The sequence below is a fragment of the Zosterops lateralis genome (assembly GCF_965231275.1).
Source record: "Zosterops lateralis genome assembly, chromosome: 3".
NCBI lineage: Eukaryota > Metazoa > Chordata > Aves > Passeriformes > Zosteropidae > Zosterops > Zosterops lateralis.
Window position 1 is genome coordinate 87,071,774 of NC_139764.1, and position 22,187 is coordinate 87,093,960.

The 22,187-nt window shown below is 35.0% G+C and overlaps 1 protein-coding gene across 1 annotated transcript in view; it reads left to right on the forward strand.

Moving 5' to 3' along the window:
• The window catches only part of EYS (eyes shut homolog), a gene marked incomplete at both ends in the record, with an annotated part of 727,941 nt that overhangs the window by 354,457 nt on the left and 351,297 nt on the right, over positions 1-22,187 (forward strand). The window contains 2 exons of the mRNA XM_083857640.1: positions 17,910-18,034; positions 21,672-21,796. Of these exons, the coding sequence (XP_083713766.1) occupies positions 17,910-18,034; positions 21,672-21,796 (250 nt within the window). The remainder of the gene's footprint in view (positions 1-17,909; positions 18,035-21,671; positions 21,797-22,187) is intronic.

Genomic DNA, 22,187 nt, shown 5'->3' on the forward strand with positions numbered 1-22,187 from the left:
GAAATTAGGGTCTTTCTCAACAGGAACATTGGGCTTAGAAGAGCCAACAATGCAAAACAGTGCTTGCAGAGATATTTGTCAAACTGAATGCCCAATTACTGGTTTTTCTTCAATCAAAAAATCTTAACGTATATACTCCCTATTTAAACTTACAAAAGACCCAAGCTATTTTCAAACGTATTCTTGATTAACAGGTATACAAATACAAGCAGGAGTTAGAGCAGTTAGAGATATTTCTTCTTTGGGCTGTGAGAGTAGAAAATATCACACAGGTTAACCAAATTACACTTAATGAAGACATATGGAAAATTTGTGATGTGATTAATAGAGCCTAAATAGGAAGCACTTGTGTGCACCCGGAATACCCACTGAACAGTTCTCTACAAGATATGTGAACTACCCTGTGCTCAAAAGGCCAGACCTCCCAAGGAAACTTTTGTTGCTACTATTTTCTACTATTGACATAGATGGATAATTCCCTGCTGCCACTGAAAGCATGCTTTAAATATTAACTGGGGTTCATAAGCCTCTATGCAACTTTTATAAATCATTACTACAGAGCACTAGTCAAATATGCCATCTGTGGAATGCTTTTAAGAAAGGCAGCCTGAAAACACAAGGAATGGCTTAAATTTTTCCTGACAATTAGTATGAGAAAAGCAGTTGTAAAAATGTGAAATGATTACAAATCTTAATAAACATACTTAGTTCTGAATTAGTTCAGTGTTTATTGTGCTATTTTATATATATATATGCAAAAAAAAAAAAAAAATTAAAAAAAAAAAAAAAGAAAATTTGAAAAAGGGGCAGGAGTTTATTTATATAACGATGTCCCCTCCTCTAATGTTGGTTAATTATTTCCACTACTGCTGAATGTTCTAAAAGGCACTGTAATGAAATATAAATCATTATACATCAACATCAGAATTAATCAATTACTGATTATTGTTTCTGATTATTCTGTGTTTATGTCAGATCGGATTAGTAAGTCACTACAGATTCACTGAAAAAATTAAGCTAGAGCTACATTACATTATGTAGATAGATTAACATCCTAAATTTAGATTGTTCTAATTTCGAAAGTTGTTTATGTTACTTTCAAACAGGCTACCATATGGAATGCTTCAGGAATTTTTATGGGTATAAAACCTCAGTTCTTTCTCACTTTTACTTTGCATGACCTTGAATATCTCACTTCTCTTTGACTGTGCTCCCATTCCTCTGGCTTCATCTATTTATATCACTAGCATTTTCTCTTATTGTGTGTACAGACTCTCAGATCTTGAACTGGCTATTTTGATGTTACATTCATACAAATGATAATAACAATGACAACAATAAATATATCAGTGATGTGGTTCTGAATCTATAGGAAAAAAGTAACATTTCGATAGTGGTTTCTTTGCCAGAGAGAAATCAGCTGGAAACTAAGTGTTTGTTAAATCCTGTAAATATATGTATCCTTTTAAGAACTGAACGGGGTCAAGGAGACATAATATGCATAAAGCTGAACTAGTATTTTTTTATGGCTTGGCACATTGTATCTGAAATAATTTACTCCTGTGAAAGTCAGTGTTCTAGAATCTTTGCAGTGTTTAATTTCTCTTTGAGAGTTGTAGAGCAACAGCAGCAAAGTCATCTTCTTTTTAAGGCTTTAGTTCACATTCAGCCAAAGAAGTTAAATTAATGTTTTTCTTCTTGTCAGCAAGAGCCACAAAGAAAAGTATATTACTTATAACTTCTATCTAGTGAGCAGCTACTGACTTCAAAAGAACAAGCAGATTGGGCTTAAAAAGCCACTTAGTTCAGTTGTTCAAGGTCCTAGCATTCCTAATTGTGTGGAGCAAGAGAGCAGTAGTGTTAGGCAGGCATAAACATTGTAAAGGTTGGAGCAATTTGGGCCTTTCTGTATGGCTCAGCACGGTGTCAGAGTGAGTTAAAAAAAACCCCATAAGACTGTCTGTGGCCTCTGTTACACAACTGGAAAATGTGTTGTAGAAGATTTGGGGATACTGAAGTTTGGTGTGGGGTTTACATGACAAAAAAGGGTTTGAGTTCAGAGCTGGACACATGATTTTCAGTAATTTGATTCACTGACATGAGGAGGAAGCAGCAGGTTAGTATCATCTGGCAAAACATCTCCCCAGAATGATTATATTTGTGGCAATCCCAGAGGAAACAGCAGAGTCTGAACTTTACTCAGTCTCTACTGACCTAGCTCAACCTCAGTCAGAGCGCAGATTAAGCAGGACATTTCTGATTCTGTCTGGTCTGAAAACTCCTCTGGGGGTGCACTTCCAGTGCCGCTTCGGGAAGGTGTTTTCTCCTTCATCAACCCCTACTTGTGCAAGCACGTGGCATTAAACCTCCAGATGGTACACCCAGGTAGTGCTTCCAGGTGCAGGAGAAAGGCAGAAAGGGAATATTTTTGGCTGGCTTGTGTAAGGATTTTCCCCTATTTAGATCTGCTTTTAGGGTGAACTTCCCATTCTCAGGAAGTTTGTGGATTTTTTTTTTTTTTTTATTTAGATAGCATTTATCCCGAAGAACCTTTTGCTTGCCTTTTCTCTTTTTGTATTTTTCCCTTGAGTTCCTCCCAAATTGTTTGTGGGAGTTATTTATACTTATTTTATTTTTTGTCTGCATTTTGTGCTTTTGTTTTCAGACCCGATTTTGGGGGCCAGATTGACTTGCTTCTTTTCCAGCAGCCTTTCCTGACCCCTGCAGCTGCTGAGGTGGGTTATCTCTTGCTCTGGGTTAGCCGTGTCATGGATCCAGGCTGTGGTAATCCGTCTCTTCTGGCACCTTCCAAGGCCTTCCGTGGCTGACGGCTTCTCCAAGCCAGTGTCTGATCAGTGGGATCCTGCTTGTTAGCTCTTCCCTAGTAGGTCAGCTAGTAGGGAAGGGGAGGGCGCCCCTCTTTTCCAAGTCTCCACTTTCCCCCCTTCAGTCCCCGTCAACCGATTTTTATAGTGGAAAGACACACAGCAAACTTGCTACTCCTAAAATAAATTTCATTCCAAGGCCACAACACATTTAAGCAACATTTTTCATTAATGTTAGCAGGGAATTCTAAGTTATCCCTATGTTTTTCTCCCTTCTGTGAACTCGTGGTGCACCTGAGAAGTGCTCAGATTCATGAGCAGCTACAGTGTGAAGCCCTGCTGACCAAGGCTGACTCAAGACACTAAAGCCTGAAGAAATTATAAAATAAATAAAAGTAGTATTGGGTAACTTTCTTAACAGATATTTATGATAGCTCTGTGAGTGCCAGGAAAGGATGAATAAAACTACATGAGGAAATCAGTTAAATCAAACCTTTGGATGCAAATGCTGATTGCTATTCCTGAGTACTTAATCATGAAATCTTAACTTGCAGTATCACTTTCTGCAGAGAAGGTATTACAGTAGCTTCATGATTTTTACCTCATCAGATAAAGTCAGGGAGAACACCGCACTTTGGACTATGGTTTGAGCTTTGGAGTGCAATGGAAGAGACTGAAGGCATGGGAGCTGTACTGTGGGCGGCATTTCATTGTCTAGAAAGGTTTGCAATCAGTGTTGGGTTAGGAAAAGGGGAACACAAAATACATAGTGGAGCCATGAACTAATTTTATCATTCCAGTGCTCTGAATTGCCTAGTAATTTGCAAAAAAATCATTAGAAAATGCGATTAGAGATGTTATATAATTTCCTTTTTTTTTTTTTTTTAAATTTTAAATAGCTGGCCTTTTATTTGGTGTTATGCTTACAATTCCAATGTTTCTCCATACAATAAAGACCAATATTTAAAATGTTCCTTATACAAAATTTGTTGTAGGCTTTGACAAGCCTTGAGGATGCTGATGATGATTTGAACAAAATTGATAAAATCACAGACAAGAGACCTTCCAACTACTCAGAGTTAAAAAGTGGTATGTTTTATTTTGACGTCAGATGGCACAGAAGTAACCTCCTAAAGGCATGCTCGCAAATCACAAAACTCTAGCCCTCTACTTATTTACAAAAGCCTTACATACTCAAAAATGCTTATGCATATACATATGTATTCAATCCCAGCACCTCCCATTCCTGCTTTTGATTAGAATGAGCCCAGAGTCCTTTATGCCTGTGCAATTCTTCTCTCGAGTTGGGTCTGTAGTCTTTGAAATGGGTCAGTGGTCTTGAACGATGAAGTCAAAGACATCTTCCTCACAGCAACCTTTCTACCTTTATATTACTGGCAGGCTTATGTGACCTCTTGGCATAGTCCAATCTTTTCCAATTGATTTCTGTGTCCAGATGCAGTCACAGTTTCATTGGTTTTGTTTATCACAATGCTGCATCTATCTCATTTCCTTCTACAAACACAACTAAAAGAACAAGTACTATATTACCCACACTCCACCTTAAGCATCTAATAATTGTTAACTCATCTCTACCCTTCTAACCTAAATCCTAATCAATATAGGTTGCTTCCATCCCTGAGCTAAAATCTTAACTCTTTAAATCTTTAACTCTGTGAGGAGGAGCAGGATGCTGCTGGCAGAGGTGTAGTAATGCATTTACACACCCAAAAAAATTATTCTATATAAGGAAAAGAGTTTCAGTTTACCTCTACACAGGTAAGGAAGTTAAACTAGAATTTTTCATGTCCTTCTCATTGTAATTGGCCCAGTACCAGCACAGGAGCACAGGTTGGATCTTTAGGATATTTCTCAAAACCTGTAACTGTTTCTATTGGTAATTTGTCAGTAGAACCCTCCCAGATCATTCAGGACTTAAGGACAAGCACAGAGGTGTTCTGGCCTTTTCGTAGGGTATCTTAGCAAGGTGTCAGAGGCTTCTCTGACACTTGTCTCAGCTTTTCTTTTGTTTCTTTATTGTTTGTTATTTTTGGTTTTTATTAAAACCTTTGGTTTACAAAACATGCCTGAAGAGCTGTCTTGCAAAATTATTTTAAGCTATTCTGAGAAGTGCAGGACACCCTCAGAGACTGATACATTTACACAGGGCTCATAACACTGGCCACGTGTTAAACTGTATTACAGCAGCTTCTTTCTTCTCATTGTTTGGGTCCACTTGGGTTTCTTTAATGCAGCCACTCACCCCCATATTCTGTGATTTGTCTGGCAGTCACTTGGAGAGTGAGTATGACACTGTCCTGAGAGGGGCATCCCCAGAGCTGAAGCTGGAATGGGGAAGCAGCAGTTGCTGAGCTCAGCATAGATGCTCCAGCAAAGCAAATCCAGTTCAGACCCAAACAAACTGAGACAAATCTTGAGACTTTGCTGTGCCAGGTGTATATATAGGGCCCGTGTTCCGCTGTTAAAGGCACAAATCGCATTCATTGGAGGACAGTAGGTGTTCTGGAATTGTAATTTTCCTTCTGAATCTGAGACACACAGAGGGTGGTAACTATGGTTTGGGACCTCTGAGAAAGCTAAGTGTTTCTGGAAATGTAGCAGGAAGCCTGATAGAATACATTAGGCTGCTGAAATGGCTTCTTGATATCTCTATGCAGGTGACTGAATTCCACCCATAACACTATAGCTAGCAACCAAATACTAGGAAACAAAAATAAGCACAAATACAGTGCAGATGTCAAGAATTAAACCTTTAGTGTAAATGTTCTAAATAGAGTTTAGCAAGTAGAATGAACAAAGCTGAATATATAGAGGCAGATGTTCAAGGTTGGAGATGTACATTTTAGGCAGATAGGGATTTGAAAAGAACCTCCAACATAGTCCAAGAAGATAGGAAAACATTGTAATAGAAGTATTTCAAGTAGACAGGAGAACATGAGGGTCTATGGTATTGAAAAGGGATTAAGATATTGAAAAGGGAATTAAGATAGATAATACATTATTTCCACAGAAAAACTTTACAAATACAGTTTATAACTGAGTACTAGGTAACACCGTCTTTATAGTTATGTTCATTCTATCCATCTCAGGATGACAGAGTGGGAATGGGAATCCCATTCTTAGTTTTAATCAGGAGCTGTGTATGATTTGTTTTCAGCAGCATTGGTAACTAAGCACAGATAGTCATTAATATTTGTAAGATACTAGACAATGTAAGATGTAAATTTTCCCTTCTCATATGCAATATCTATGCTTGCCCTAGAGGGAAATATCCTGTGCTAAGAAAAAAGAAAGATATGAAAATATGAGGGGAAAAAGTGATTTTTTTTTTTTTGTTTAATCTACACTAGAAATTGTGAGTCCCAGCTCCTATACATGTTCTTATTTATCCTTAATATCTATTTTAGTTTTCTGCTTTTAACAAGAGCTTTAGGCTCCGTGCATATGTTATGAAAGGTATGTACTAGTAACAAAGGCTAGAGATTTTTTTGTTTCTCTGCAGGATCTTGCAATTATACAGTATAAGATAAAAATCATCTTAAGTTCTAGTTATTGTGTGGAGCTCTTAGTTAATCAACTCTTACTTCATCCTCATTGACACCTATATAATCTTTGCAAGAAATCAGTATGTAGTATTGTTCTACATGATTCTTCAACAGTCATCTGGTACAAAGAATAAGAACTTTACAAGCAGCATAGTCAATAGAATGTTTCCACTCAGATGGTTCTTCACAGTTCTTTTTTTCCCACTAATTTCTTTCATTGTTTTTAGTTCTCCAAGAACTATTATAGCTTTGTCCATTCTTTCGGAAAGATGCTCTGATTTTTTCTGTGGAAATGCTGTTTTTAAGAGTTTTAACTACATTGAGGGCAGTCAAATGTGTCCCCTGATAAATAAACTGACTTGACAGTGTTCTCTGCTACTATTAAATGAAGCTATATGCTCTCCTAAAAATGTCTGCAGCACAGAAATCTGTCTGCTGTGGATGCTAGTAATCTGGACAGATTGCAATATTGTCTGATCATGCTTTTGGGGAATCTAAAGTAACAGGTTTGATTTTAAATGAGTTTTTCCTAGTCATTAAAGACATTTTTTTATATATCACAGTTTGTTCTTGTGTGGTAGTTCACCAGCCTTCTCTCCTGACCACCACTTTGGGAAAAATTTTAGTGTTTCTCACATCAGCCAAAGAAACAGTAGCAGTTATTTATTAGTCATGATCATGAACTGGCAAGCCTGCCATATGAGGAAGGGCTAAGAGAACTGAGTATGGTCAGTTTTGAGAAAAGAAGGCTTAGGTGAGAGGCTTACAGGATATTATGGCCTTCTTCCAGTATCCAAAGGGTGGCTACAAAGAACATGGAGAGTCTTTTTTTCAAAGATATCATGGAAAAGATGATAGGTCATGAGTATGAATTACTCCTGAGAAGATTCTAGTTGAATGCATGAAGACAACTTTTTGCAATGAAAACAATCAGCCATCAAAATAATCTTGACAGGCAAGTGATGGGTTGGACAACATTGGATACATTTAAGATTCAACTGGACAGGATACTGAGGCATCACGTCTAAATGTGCTTTGCCAAGAAATGTTGGACCAGATGATCCTTGAGGTTGCTTCCAATCTGGTATTCTGTGAATTAGCATTTTTTTCTAGGTGATACTATTGCTCCACTTTTGTAAGTCAGTCTGTGTTTGGAAGGGATTCGTTTTTGTCAGTGTTTCCAAATTTCATAGTGCTTAATACTAGAAGTACTCAGCAGAGCCTGTGGGTGTAGAATGCACTACAGATATGAGAAAGTGCTGAGGAAAAAACATTCAATTAAATTTTAATTCCTTTTGCGTCTACTAGTATGTCACATTAAAACTTCAGTATCTCAACTGGACAAGAGACATGCTTTGTATGTAAAGTCAAGAATTTACTGTAGGTCTAATTGCAATCATAAGTCTTGCCAAAAAAATGTATTATTAATCCAGTTACAGAAGTACTAAGACTTACTATGCAAGTTATCCAAATACTGGAGTTCAATCATGGTAATAATAGTTTAATGCTTGAAGCTTACAGACAAACTTTATACTTCCATTGGTTTCATTCAGGGAGAAAGAGTTATGGTACATTGTCATCCTGAATCCTTTGCCAAGGGATGCAGTAGGGACATCTTTCTTGTACTTGAGGGGCTTATATTACGGGACATTTTTAAGCATTTTCTAACATGTCCTATACCTTGTTTCTTTTGCTTTTCTGTGTTATATCTGATTTTTTTTATGTAAGTGGTTTTTCATTTAGTTGGAATCTTGTCTTTTGTTACTCCTAAAGACATTTTCACCCAGCTTCAAATATATCATATCTTCAATGACCAGTAGTTATTCAGTCATCATTTCCTGGTAGCCTTGATCTCTCATCCTGTGTTTACGTTGTTCAAAGCATCAACTGTTATCCAGTACTTGTGTTCCAAAATACCACATAATTTATTCTATGCACAAAAAAATGTGTCACTGGAATAGTACTTGTTATCACTATCTGAGCTATATCAGAATTATTATAAAAAGAGACATATCAGCACACCATTGTACAAAGAAAAGCAAACCTCAAACAAATTAGATGTGAGTCTACTAGACCGAAAAAACTAAAACAAAGCTCCAGGCAGGCAGAAGACAAGTCCAGACAAATCAGGTTTGATAAGCCCCAGTCTACAGCCTTGCAGTGTTAGAACAAGCCCTGTGGTTTTTTGTTCAGCAATATCATATTTACTGAGCTAAAGGACTACAAAAGTGAAACACAGGAAAAACTGCATTGATATTATTTGTAAAAACTGAGAATATATTCTGAAATGGAATTTGTTACAGTTCACTTGTTTTTGAACAATTCATAGCCAAAATTACTTACTCTAAGAATCAGTTGAGAGAGACCCTGTGAAATGATCCCTGGGGATTCTAGCAATAAACTATGGGAAATAGGGTGGTTGGTCTTGCCAAGAAATAGCAGATTGCTAATGAGATGCTCACAATACCACATTATGAGTGTTTTACCTGTATTATCGGAGTTGGGAAGTACAGAGTATAGTACTTATATATTTAAATAGTACTTAAAAATTAAATTAAAATAGTACAAAACATTTTATAACAGAAGGGTTAACTCTGTCTGTAACAGCTCTCTTCTCCTGTTTTCCTCTAACATTTTGTGAGCTCTTATTTTGTAAATTCTACTAATTAAAATCTTTCATTTTCATGTATATAGTTCTCAAGACAATCGTGTACACACAGTCACACAAACAGGAACTAATTTAAGCCAAACACATTGGACAAGTAAATGAAGAATAAGAAAATAGTGTCTGATATTAATCTGTTTTTTTGTATCCTGGATTTTGAATGAGTGCCTGGATAACAGACAGATATGTCAAGACTGATATTCTAGGAGTTTACATCAGCTAAGGACCCGTCTTATTCCTTTATGTATAAGAACTACTAGTAAAAAGCTTTGAGAGATTCTGTGTGAGAAAGGATTGACCAGATGTTAGCTTTCCTCTATGTGAAATCTCACTGCAAATATGGATTATTTTAGCAAACAGCTGAATGTTGGCTTTTCATCAGTTCTACAAGGACATATGCACACACACACATTCCCGCTCCTCCTTTAATTCTGCCCACACTACTGGTGTTTGAAGAAATGCATATAGTTTCCAATTGGGTAGGTTAATAAAATAAAGAAAGGAGTGTGCTAACTGTAATATATTTTCATCAAGACTTAGCCATTCTGGTTATTTTACTGTACTCATTTTAGCTTGATATTTCACAGATTAACCTTTCCTTTAACGCTGTCACACCCCACCAACTGTGATTTAGCAAGTACATAATTTATCACTTAATAAGAATGTCCATGTTAAGCACAGTGGGAGCTTTAACTGGCAGTAAAATTTGCTTTTCTCATAGGGAAAATAAAGGCTGAATCCAAGTGGACTGAGAAAGTTTAATGTCTCTTATAACGAGAATGACCTTAGAAAGAATGGAACTTTTTATTAGTGAATGTTTAGTATGTGTTGTGATTGTCCCAAAACGTTCTTTGAGACTAAAGGCCCTAATTTGACATACATTAATTAAAGTGTCAACCATTTCCAGGGTAACACTGTGTGTCTGAAGTAGTTGGAAAGTAGTTTTATTTAGCCCACATTGCACTTACTATTAAATTATTATAGTCAGGAGTAAAATTCTAAATTTAGTCCTTACTTTCCTATGATTCCATGGTCTTTTTCTTTTTTTATATAGAGGTAAATAGTTCTCTGTCCTATTAACTCTTTTACAAGTCCAGAGGAAAAATTAAGAAAGCTGAAGAAAATTGAAAAAAGAAAGTTGAAAAGTTGCAAAGCTTCCAACTCCAATTTTGTCTAAACAATCTGAATCTGTTTTGGGGTTTTACATGCAACATTCCTCTGTGAAGAAGGATGTCTTACATTAGAGTATATCCAGTTCAATATGCTGATAAGGTCAGCTTTTCAAGAGGATAAAGAATAAGCTGCTTGTGTTTCCTTCATTCTTTACAAAGTGATGATGTATCAGTTCATTATTCCTTACATTTACCCCTGTGAATATAAATCATAGGTAATTATATGGGGTACAGATGGGGTTAAAACCCAGTGCCAAATGTCTGATATCTTTAAATGTTAACATATGGATAAGGTCCCAAGCTTATGGTTTGTAGCTCCTGTTCTAAAAGTAGTTCTCCAAAAGAATGGCACTATTAATTACCCTTTTAAAATTAATTTTACTTTTGTAAAGATATTGAATATAAACTAATGGTGAATATGAAGAAGTTCCTGACTATCAGAATCAGAAAATTTACAAAATCTGAACTTGGGACTCTTGGATTATGTAGGTTACTGCTCTTTTCTACTTAATTTTTCTCTAATAACTATTTTCATACCACTCTAAATTACATTAATAATTGAATTATTTCTCCCATTATCTAAGAAAGACAGCAGAAAGAAAAAAAGGGTGACTCTTGTTATTTCAGGCTATAGATCTGTAGTAGAGACTGATTCTGATATGGTAGGAACAGAACTTCAGATGATACTCTTTAAAACCCAATATACACTCAAGTGTGCTAATACTGTTTTTTTTTTTTTATTTTTGATTAATATTTAATATCTTTTAAAATAGCACTAACATTTCCTGATGACCATGGAGAGCTATAATTTACTTTTACTTCATTCTATGGGAAATTTTTCTTCAGAGTAAATAAACTTGTTTCATTCTAGACAGTACATCCATGGAGAATACAGAAGAAAAGGAAATAAAAAAGCAACATGATATGCTATACTTGTAGCTTGAGGAAAGCTTCATTGTCAGTGTTCTAAAATTAACAATCACAGCATCACCTTTGGGAAGGGTTTTAGAGAAAATAATCTGAGAAAAGCCCTCAGGAGACTTGCGTAAATTCCTTAGTGACTGCTTTCTCAAGTTCTCTCCATAGAAACATGCTTCAAAGTGCATCAGGAAAATCAGTTTTCAGTAGTATTAGTGATAAGGCAGCTGACTCATACTACTTTGAACCCAGAGCCATTTCTTAGGAAGACAATCAGTTTAACCCACTTGGTACCAGTTGGTACCACAGTACCAAAAAGATACATGCTGATCCAACACAGGATCCCAGAAATACTGGGTTCACACACATGTGCACACAGAAGTCAATGTTCTTTTTTTCTCCTCTCAATTTTTCAGACTCCAAGAGCAGTAGAACACTTATGTATTTATTTATGTATTTAACATCATACATGTTGATTAGGTTGTCTGCTGCTTCATCAGCAGCATCCACAATCTACAGACTAGATAGATGACCACACAGTAGATAATCTACTTTCATGTGGTACCTTCATTTTTCAGTGTTCCTTAGGGAATTCCTACATCTGAGCTTAATATGATAAAAGCCCAAAATCTGTAGCCAGTGAAAGCTACATGGGATTGTATCTGCCAAGCTAAGCTCGTTATGTGACCTATCCAGTACCCATATTTTTTGTGTTGTTTGAAGTTCATGGTAAGGCTTAATATGAAAGTTGTTGAAAATGCATGATGCAAAGCTTGGAAAAGTGGAGTATTTGAAAAAAGTTTTCTTGGTTGAAGTGACTTGCCTATAAAAGTTAATTCTAAAGTAATGAAGAGCTTGGCCATTATTAGATAATTATAAAAACTTCCTCTCTGAATATTCTATCAGCTTCACAGTAACATCCCCATAGTTATTAATCTCACTTTTTATGAAACAAATATAGCAAAAGTTACAGTAACATGACAGATGAAACAAGAATGCTCTAACAGATTCTACTGCCAATAGGTTTAACATGGAAAAGTTTCAGTTATAGTTATCAACTGTGATATTGTGAGAAACAATAGGAAGGAAAGACAAACAAAAATAATTCCTACCTGATGATTATATTTTGTAGTTCTGCCTTAAAGTTTTTGTTTGGTTGGTTATTTTTTACAGAATATCCCTTAGGTACAGATCAGTTCATGAGGAAATTCATGTTATATTAGTGTTTTCTGAGATAGGTTCCTTACCAAGGTTCTGGCAAGCCCTGCAGAGGCTTTGTCTTAATTGCCATAAACAGAATTCATTCCTGAGGTAGGAAAATAAATTGAGAATTTCAGTAGTTACATAGAAATCCTTGGAAAAACACAGAATCTTATAGTGGCTTGAACTTAGCTAGTTACCAGATGCCACCCAGCTGCTCTTTCACTCCTTCTTTTCAGTAGAATGGGGTGAGAAAATAAAATGGAGAAACTCATAGGTCTAAATAAACACAGGGAACCTACTGCCTGAAAGTCTTGACTTCGGGAAAAATTAATTCATTGCCAATTTCAAATAGAACAGGATGGTCAGGAAAAAAAAAAAAAAAAGACAAGGATACCCATCTCTGCTCTGCAATCCCATCAAGCCCTTTTTCACAGGCTTAGCTTCACTCGTTTTTCCCAACTCCTGTACCTCTTTCCCCAGGTGGTTTAGGGAAAATGAGGAATGGGTTGTTGTGGTCATTCATTGTGTAACCTGATAACAGTACTTCGCATATATATATTCATTTATGAGGCGGCTATTTTTTTATTTTTTTAATGTGTGTATTGAGCCAATACAGGCAGGAAGAGGTGTAAGATAAGAAAAAATAGACAGAAATTAGAGCAGCTAAATTTGAATGAAATAAAAAGATCTAAATATTCAAAACTCTATGAACATCACATTGTAACTTTCAAATGAGACATTTAATTTTTCAAACCAATGTTGATAGGGACAGTACTTTAGTTTGTTCTTGTATATCTTGAGAAAAAAAGATCAGTTAAATAAAATGATGGGATTTTTAAAATATTTTTTCTGTGAATAATCCTACTTAAAAGGGCAAAAATGATGCATTGGCTTCCAGTAAATTAAAATTTACTATCCAAAAGGTTAGCTGTTAGAGATTAAAGTATGATAAAGACTGAATTTTTTATTTATCACTCTAGAAAAATTTCCCCCCTGCCAAAAATTTAAAGCTTTAAGAAATCATGTTGTAATTATATGTATATTTTTAAATGAATCAGTGCTCTTACTAATTTTTTTCTTTAAAATTAAAAAGGTTCTGCAGAAGTTTGTAGTGCTAATACTTCTCATGAAGGTTATGCCTCAGTAGTGCTAAGGGTTATGTATTTCACAGGAAATGTCTCAAATAATCCTGAAGCTGGTTAAATTATCTGATTTTCCTTGCTCTTCCTTTTTTCCTTTCCAAGCTGGCATATGACCATCGATTAAATGAATTATAAGGTCCATGTTTGATCGATTTTTCACTTCTTTAATTTAGAGAGTAAAATTTTCTATCACACTTGAAGTTAAGAATTATGATTGAGATAATAGAGGTATGATTCCATTGGAAGTTAAAAAGGAAAAAGTTGCCCTGCAAATGTCAAGGCACCTTGTGATCCAAGATGATTAAAACTAAACTGTTTGCTATATGAATCCCAAGGTGCTGCTATATCTCAGCGTCCATGACATTTAGCCAGTGACTTTTCATAGCTTGTTAATAATGTATAGCAATCCCAGTGTAAATTTGCAGTGACAGATCTGGCCTGTTACAGTAGAGCAGTTAACTAGATTTATTTTGGACAGAAAATGCAGATTTGAAAAAAAAAATTACTAATATCAAAAGAGATTGCACATTTACAAGACTATTTTAGCTAAGGCAGTTGCTCAGGAGATGTGCTTTTCACATTAATCTACTATTCTTCCCAACATACTAATTATCTAACCTAGAGGTATTAACAAAACATTGTCAAAGTCATCAAGGTTAACATTCACAAAGAAAAACTGATGTCACCAAAGAATTCCATAGTGTAGACTGGTCCACAAAATTCAGTGATTTTACCAGGTTGACTGAGTCACATAGGCAGATAAAGGTTACAGCATAAACATTCTCCTCTAAGTACAATTGCATTTAATCATTGCTCCAGATAAACCTAATAAACTTCTGTATTGTAGAAACTATGTTTTTTCTGAACCTCATATCTCACTGATACACAAATTATTCATAAGCTTTAAAAGGTCATAAGCCAGATGAAGAAAGAGAGGGAGACAGAAGGAAAAGGGTACAGGTAAAAAAAATGGACTCAAAGATGAGATACAAAACAGACTCAAAGAGCAGTGAGTTACAAGAGGATATAAATCAGTAGAGAAAAATATGTCTGACTTTTGGATTCTTGCAGATTTTCTCTGAGGCTGAAAGTTTACTAACAAAGAAAAAAATTACTGTGACTGTAGTCAGAATTGTCAGATCAAAATCCTTCATTTAATTCTCTCTTTTCAGTCTTTTGTTCAGCTATTTCATTGGCATATGCTCAAATTAAGATAATTACTCCTGATAATGATTGATATAAAGGCAGAACACAAAAGGGATTATATTTGCACCACAGTATGTCAGCATTTCATATGAGATAAAAAATTTGTAGGGAATGACAGAAAGGAGAAAGATCTTTGTCAACATCCCTAAAACCAGTTATAAATAAATTGTGAATGCATTATTCTTACAGCAAATGAGCATTATTTTTTGCTGCCTTTCAGTACCAAACTATTGATCTTATGTTGATCCTTCTGTAAGTTTAAAAGCTCAGACTGCACAGTGCATTAGCTTAATTTATCAGATAAGTTCTAGGAGTTATTTGCTGATTAACCTAGATATGAATTTACTTAAAAAACCCATAAATCGTTTTCTATTAGATGGTAATCAACATACAAGATTTGCAGTGATCATATGAAAAGCTATCTAAAAGCCTCTGCTTTTTGTTTTCAGAATGTTCGTATCCCAAACACCACATAGAAATATGTTGCAAAATATTTCAATTATGTTTACTTCCATCTATAGCACGCGAACAGTATTCCATATCTACTTAACATTTGTAACATCAGCCATATTAAATTCTACTGTTTCTGTCCCTTCGAATGTTCTAGAAGAAATGACAAAAGGGAAGTAAGAATGTGGAAAGGCAGAAAAAAATTGCAATTTTGGGAAATTTGTGAAAGCTGATGATACTAGGCATTTTTTTAGCTTACTTCTAGTTGTTTCGTAATTGCTCAGAATAATTTAGTTAATAGAGTGGCTGTCTGTGCAGTCATGAAGAATTTTTTACATCCCATCATGTTTTTTGAACAGAAGCAAACTGAATGCTGTGGTATTCCAGTTTTTACCAAAAAAATACAACATGTCAGTATGTTGAATGCTTCCAATATTCTAAAGTATTCTATAAGTTGAGTGGTTGTCTGACATGGGAAAAAGGGCACGTTATACACAGTGATATATGTAGGACTTGATATACTGGATATCTAAGTGCTTTCATGGGTTTAAGTCTTCCATCTAAATTTCAATTTGAAGGCAAAGTCCTATTTGTAAAACCTTTCTATCTCTGGTGGTGCCACAATCACTCTATATGGTATTATAAATTTAATAAATATTTGGAAAGCTTGCAGTACAAAATAGGCTATTTTGCCAAACATTTATACGTATACATATATGTATATATATTTTCTACCTCAGTGTCTATACAGTTAGGCCCTTGGTTGTATAGTTTATATTTCTGGAGTCTCAAGGCTTTGTAGAACCTTGAGACTCTGAAGTCTCAAGCTTTCCTGAGTAGGAAATTACGCAGAGTTCATGCAGGCTGTAACCTACAATATCTGGCTGATTCCATACTATTGATTCTCTCCATGGGAGTTATAGCAACTTGCTCCACTAATCATTCTTGCTCCAAATAGTTATGACCACAGGAGCTCAGTACCCTGCTCTACTCTTTAGTGTTGTCTACACTTCAGCAAGTATACACACTACATATCAAAATGTGCCCAATCGAAGCAGCCAACAAAAGAGTTCTTAAAAAGTCCTTTTTTCAATTTCTGACTTTTACAGACTAAAAAATAGAGCCCACACATGTTAGAAACACATAGGTGTAATTGTTCTGTCTAAATATTTTACCTAATTGTATATTTTTTCCAGTTTAATCTGTAAATGCTTTTTTATTGTTAAGATAAAATACATATAATTACACCAAAGCATAAAGTTAAATTTAAATCTAATTTAAACTGGCATTGTGTCTAGTTGCTTTTTTCCCCCTAGTAGAATACTCTTTCTACCCTTTTCATATCTGGGAAAATTTGCCCCTTAAATTTGTTTTTTTTGATCTTTTAATTTTTTCTTAATATGTTCTGTAGACAGTGTGAAGACAGAGTTATATGGAGAAAACTATTTAAGATTTCAGCGAGCAGAATCATCCTCTGCATTCCTTATTCCACTGAGCATAGGAGAATGCTAGGGTGATTAATGCTGAGTATGTGAAGTTGTGTTCTAACCACTGGGCTTTGACATTCACAAATAGGATCAAAAGACCAAACTGTATCTTCTCAGTGAATTTTTTTTAATGTTTTTCAGCCAAAAAACAGGTGGGCTTATGACTCACTCATTAAGGTGTGTTTTCCATGTTTTTTCTCTCAGATATTATGACTAGATATTTGAAAAGTAGTACTGTGTGCTTCAGTATGTACATTTTCAAAGCAATGTGCCATAGCTGTCATCTGTAGTTGATGCAGACTTTGTCAAATCTGTTCTGTTGTCATTGTCTCAGTAGATTCCAAATTGGCATTACCCAGCGTGTATTCCATATGAAATGAAAATAAACATAGTCTAATAGTTAATCCCTCCAGAGATGTCACACGTGTTTTTCATGGCCCATCCTCCTCATTTGCTTCACAATCTGGAAAAGAACCTCATTCTAATTATAGATGTTGTATTCAATCAATGCAGCATCTTGAGGAGTAGGTGACATGACTACTTAGACTTACCCAAAGGTAGTTTGGTAATGTACTCATCTCCCTCTTAACTGGGGCATAAACCTTTGTGCTTTTCACTAGACCAAAGACAACATACAAGATGTGTACCACCTGGTTACTTAAAAGGAGTTTTTGAAAACATTGTCTCATGTGAAATAAATACATGTACAACACATCTCAAAAGAATAAATGTTATTAATACCATTATGGGACCCTCTTTTTTAGAACATATTTGCGTATATCCATAAAGCTGTGTGTATATATGCAAAGACATGTTTCAATAATGAGACTCGTAGGATTTTTGAACTACATTAAAGGTCTTGCAACTCTTGTAAGATATATGTTGAAATCATACACATGTGTCAGCAAGCAGTTTTTCAAACACAGGCTGTAGTTACTTAGCTAAATTATTTTAGTAAACAGTCTCCCAAGGGTACATAAAAAAATGTTTACATTCACCTTGATAGAACCAGTACACTCTAATTGAGACTGTTATGCTTGATTAGGATCCAGATGTGAAATTTTTGGATGGATTTTGTCATCATAAATCCCTTAAAATATCAGCATGTATCACAACATGAAACTTGGAAGTGTTCCAGTAAAATACTCCTTGAAACAGAAAATAATACATGATGTCTTGTAAATGTGCATACTTTAGATGCACTGCTTCCACACAACGTCTATTTTATATGATGTTTATGCATAGTATAACACTTTGGAATGTTGTTTTCTTCAGGTGTCTTGCTGGATTTTCTGGACAATTTTGTGAAATAGAAGTTAATGAGTGCAATTCATCACCTTGTCTACATGGCTCAACCTGTGCTGATCATATCAATGGATACACTTGTAAATGTCAACAAGGTAACTGCTATATGACAGAGCAATCTTAAACAATGATAGTTTTAAATTATCAGTTTTACTAGTGAGAAAATTGGTAAATCATGTCAAGCTCTTTTGTTGTATATGAACTATATGGTACAAAAATGGTATCTCTTTGGCAAGCTTTTTCAATGAAATATGAAGAGAATTAACTACTCTAGTAAACATATGAGAAAGGCTTCAAAATAAGACCAGTTCACTGAAGGAGTCTGAAGTATTATCTAGAGCCAGGTTTATTGGGGTTTTTATTGATCTTTACTAATGTAACTAACTGACCAAGCAGTCAAATAGTCACTGTTTAACAGCAAAATAATTTCACTACCTGTAGAATGAGATAGACTGAAAAGAAATTCTGAACACTTTAAGTAACATTTTTATTATTATCCTTAGTATTGGTGTTGTAAAACGGCATATCCGTGCTTATTCTGCTGGCTGGGATTAAAAGAAAATATTTTTTTAGCCATTATAAATAGAATGAAAAAAAGGCACTTTCTTAAAAAGTGGGAACATTTTTCTAGTTCTGACAAAGATCAACTAAAACAGGTCTAGTGGTTTACATAAAATATAAGAGATTTAGTAGTTATACAAAAGCAAAGGTCACAATCACCCTGCATTGTCATACAATCACAAATTTAATCTGTTCAGAACTACTTACACTCTCCTGTCATGTCTGCTAATAAGAAAACTTTTCTCAACATAAGTAGGATTTCTAATCTGTATACATACATAGCATTCTGCTCTGTAAGTTACTCATAAATTGAGAAATATATGAACACCTGCCTCCTGAAGCTTTAATTTTTCAGTTTAAATCTATTTACTGTTTTACTGACTTGCACTGCTGAATGATTTCTGTGATAGTACTGACAGAAGGTTTCTTACTGGTTATTTTTGACATTTAGATATATACTAGATGATAAATATTCTGTTAACCCACATTATCTCCATATATCTGATCTAGTTACTTTGTGCCAAAATAAATTCACATTGTTGGTTTCAATTTACAAGCAAAAACATGTTAGCAAATTTTCCTGGAGTCAAGTGACCATATATATTACACTTTTCTAGAGACTTTCTACTCATTCTTGTTCTACATTTAAAAGAAAGCACACAGTGAATTGAATATTAATATATTTTGCATTTTTTAATATACTGAATTCATCCTAATGCAGTTTACAAAACTATATGTAAGAGATTTTATTTTAAAAAGTATGGAAAATACTGAAGCAAATAGATATATGTGTATAAGTGAGAGAATCAATTTGGCAGTTTACTAATTTGTTTAATTAATAATAAGGAATGATTATCTAACATGTAAGACTTAAATCTAAGTATCTTTGGCTTACGAAAGGCTAATTATGTGTAGGACTATGTTACTTACAGCTTAATAATGTTTTAGCAACTATTTTTAATGTCAAAAAGATACTTGATGATTCAGAAAAACACTATAGCTCTGATGTATGAACCAATGAGTGAATAATTTTTGGACTTTGTCATACAGAATTCATGGTAATAAAGATCTGTCTGATTTTAAAAAAATCTGAGTCATGACCTAACTTAAGTATTATATATCCACCTGGTACTGCACATGGCCATATCCCACTCCATTAATATTAATCACTTAAAAACTTAAAAGGTGTATTTTTTTTTAGTCATTAAAGTGCTTCACACAGAATACATTGACAAGTCCAATTTTTTCTTTATTTTTAAAGCTTACAAAATAATACATCAAAGATATTTTAATATAGTAATTTAAAAGTTGCTCACTAACCAAGGACTGTGATTGCCGTCTCTATGCAACATCCAAATTCTTGGTATAAATAGAAGAAACTTCTCTGGGGTCTTGAAATTCACTCCTACAGCTAATATGTTTTAAACACCTTTCAACCAAAGCATAATCTATCTTTCTTTTATATTCCTTTTAATAATACCATAAGTCAGTAGGGGCAAAAGATCTGTCAATTACTTTTCCATCAGGTAAAAACACAGAAAAAAAACCCACATGCATTAAGTATATACATAATTTTTACATATCTTGGACTTTTTAAAATTAATACAGTATTTTCAAGTGTTATTTCAGTCTCTGAAACAGCTGAAGAGATGAGAAGGTTACAGCCCTAGAAAGGGGTGAATTCAGAGTGCCAGGGGAACCTTTGAGAGGAATAACTTTGTGCAAAGTTGCACAAGTGAAGAAAGGGATTAAAAGAAAAAAATATCATCCAGAGAGAGAAGGTAGAAATATCGAGGGAAAAAATCTGCTTTTTTTGCAGGCTTTGACTGTTCACATATAATAGATCTTATATTTCTCTTCTAAACTTCACCTATAGAAATACAGAGCTTGGGAGCTGGGGATTTTCTGGTCTGTAAAGGCAACAATGGAAAAGAACGGGGCAAGTTCTGTGATATATCCCTCAACAGATTCCCTGTTGTAATTTAATGAAATGGAAAAGGGATAGTACCAAGACTGAAATAGAAACAAGGCAGATGATTGCAGCTTTCCAAAAACCTCCAGAGAACAAAGTGAAGCATGTGGTGACAGCATGAGATACCAGGAAAAAGAATGGATTTAGCTCTGACAAGTGCATTTTGTAATGGATCATGAATTTTATCAGCTATTGTCCCAGTAGCAGGCCCCATACCCTTAGAATAATAGATGCACATTCAGGTTCTGTGGCTGCAGCTTCAGGCTGTTCAGGTGCAGAAGCAGCATGGAGAGATGTAAACTGTATTCTAACAGCACCTCAGACAGCTCAAAAACAACAGCAGCTGTTGGAACTAATAGAAGCTCATGGATGAGTCTGGATGGTGGAGTCTTTAACTAGGCAGGCTGCTCTTCTACCAGGGCAGCGAAAGCAAGACTGGAATGCAATAGGTGAATCCATTTGATGCATGTTCTGAGACAAAGTCTGAACAGTGGCAAGTAGATTTGTAACAGCTGAGGACTGCTAGGGGGCTTGTGGGGCTGTTGGGCTTTCTTTGTTAGAAGAAAGTAAATAGTAAAATGAAGGGGAAAAAAAAGTATTTTAGAAATAGTAAAATGAAGAAAAAGTCTGTTATGGCTGGTGGAAATATCATGGCAGAAAGTCTAGTGTTCTTCAATAACTAGCCATATTTTACAGAATTGTGGGCTTGTATTTACCAAGCAAATAGACTGATTCCATTTCAGCTTAGCCTACAAGGAACAAGTTCAAGACAGGCTTAAATTACATTATCTAAAACACAGCTTCAAGATGAGTATTTAGCTTAATTTATAGTGCACTTACTTGTAAAGGAGATCTTCATAAGAAATGCATATCAATAAAATTTCCAGTAATCTGACTTATGAAATGTGAGAAGACAGAATCTCATAGTGTTCAAACACAAAGCTGAATTTGCTCAGAAATTATCCTCCTCATTGATCTGGTACAGTAATCTCAGAGTTTCTCTTTTTTTTTTCCTTAATTTTTTTCTACTCTGAGAAAACACATCCCAAAAGAGTTCATATTCATTCTATAATATATATCTCTGTATATGTGAGATGGATGATAGTTACCCATACCTTTGTCCCATTGACACTCAGTAAATGGATGTAGATTTTAATGATTCTCGTTTTGGGGGTTTGCTTCGCTTTTTTTTCTGACAGGATGGGAGGGCCTCCATTGTGAGTTGGATGTTGATGAGTGCATATCCAACCCCTGCATACATGGCATCTGTGTCCAGAAGGAGCCCAGCTTTGGTTATTCCTGTTTTTGCAAGCCAGGATTTGTGGTGAGATGCTGAAATTCTTTCTTATCTTTCCTTTTACCTGGCTATTCAACATTGCACAGAAAATACTGTATGTAAGCCTTTTTCTTTTTATCTTGCTCAGAATTGTTTAGATACTTGTTGAATGAAATGGAATCAGAAGTGATGTATGCTTTTTTCAAGGAATTCACCAGGAATTTCTCCCTGTTCCAGTGACTCTTTGTCTACAATTTTGTAAAGTCTGTATTTTACCATAAGGGCTTGGTAGGTAAAAATGGGTCTTAACAATGGAAATGATCTGACTAAATTTACTGACAAACTATCCTGAGAAGGAAAAAAATATCTCATAAAACTAATACAATTTTTGAAAGGTGGTTTTTACAGAGTAGAATTGGTAACATTGGCAGTTCCCACA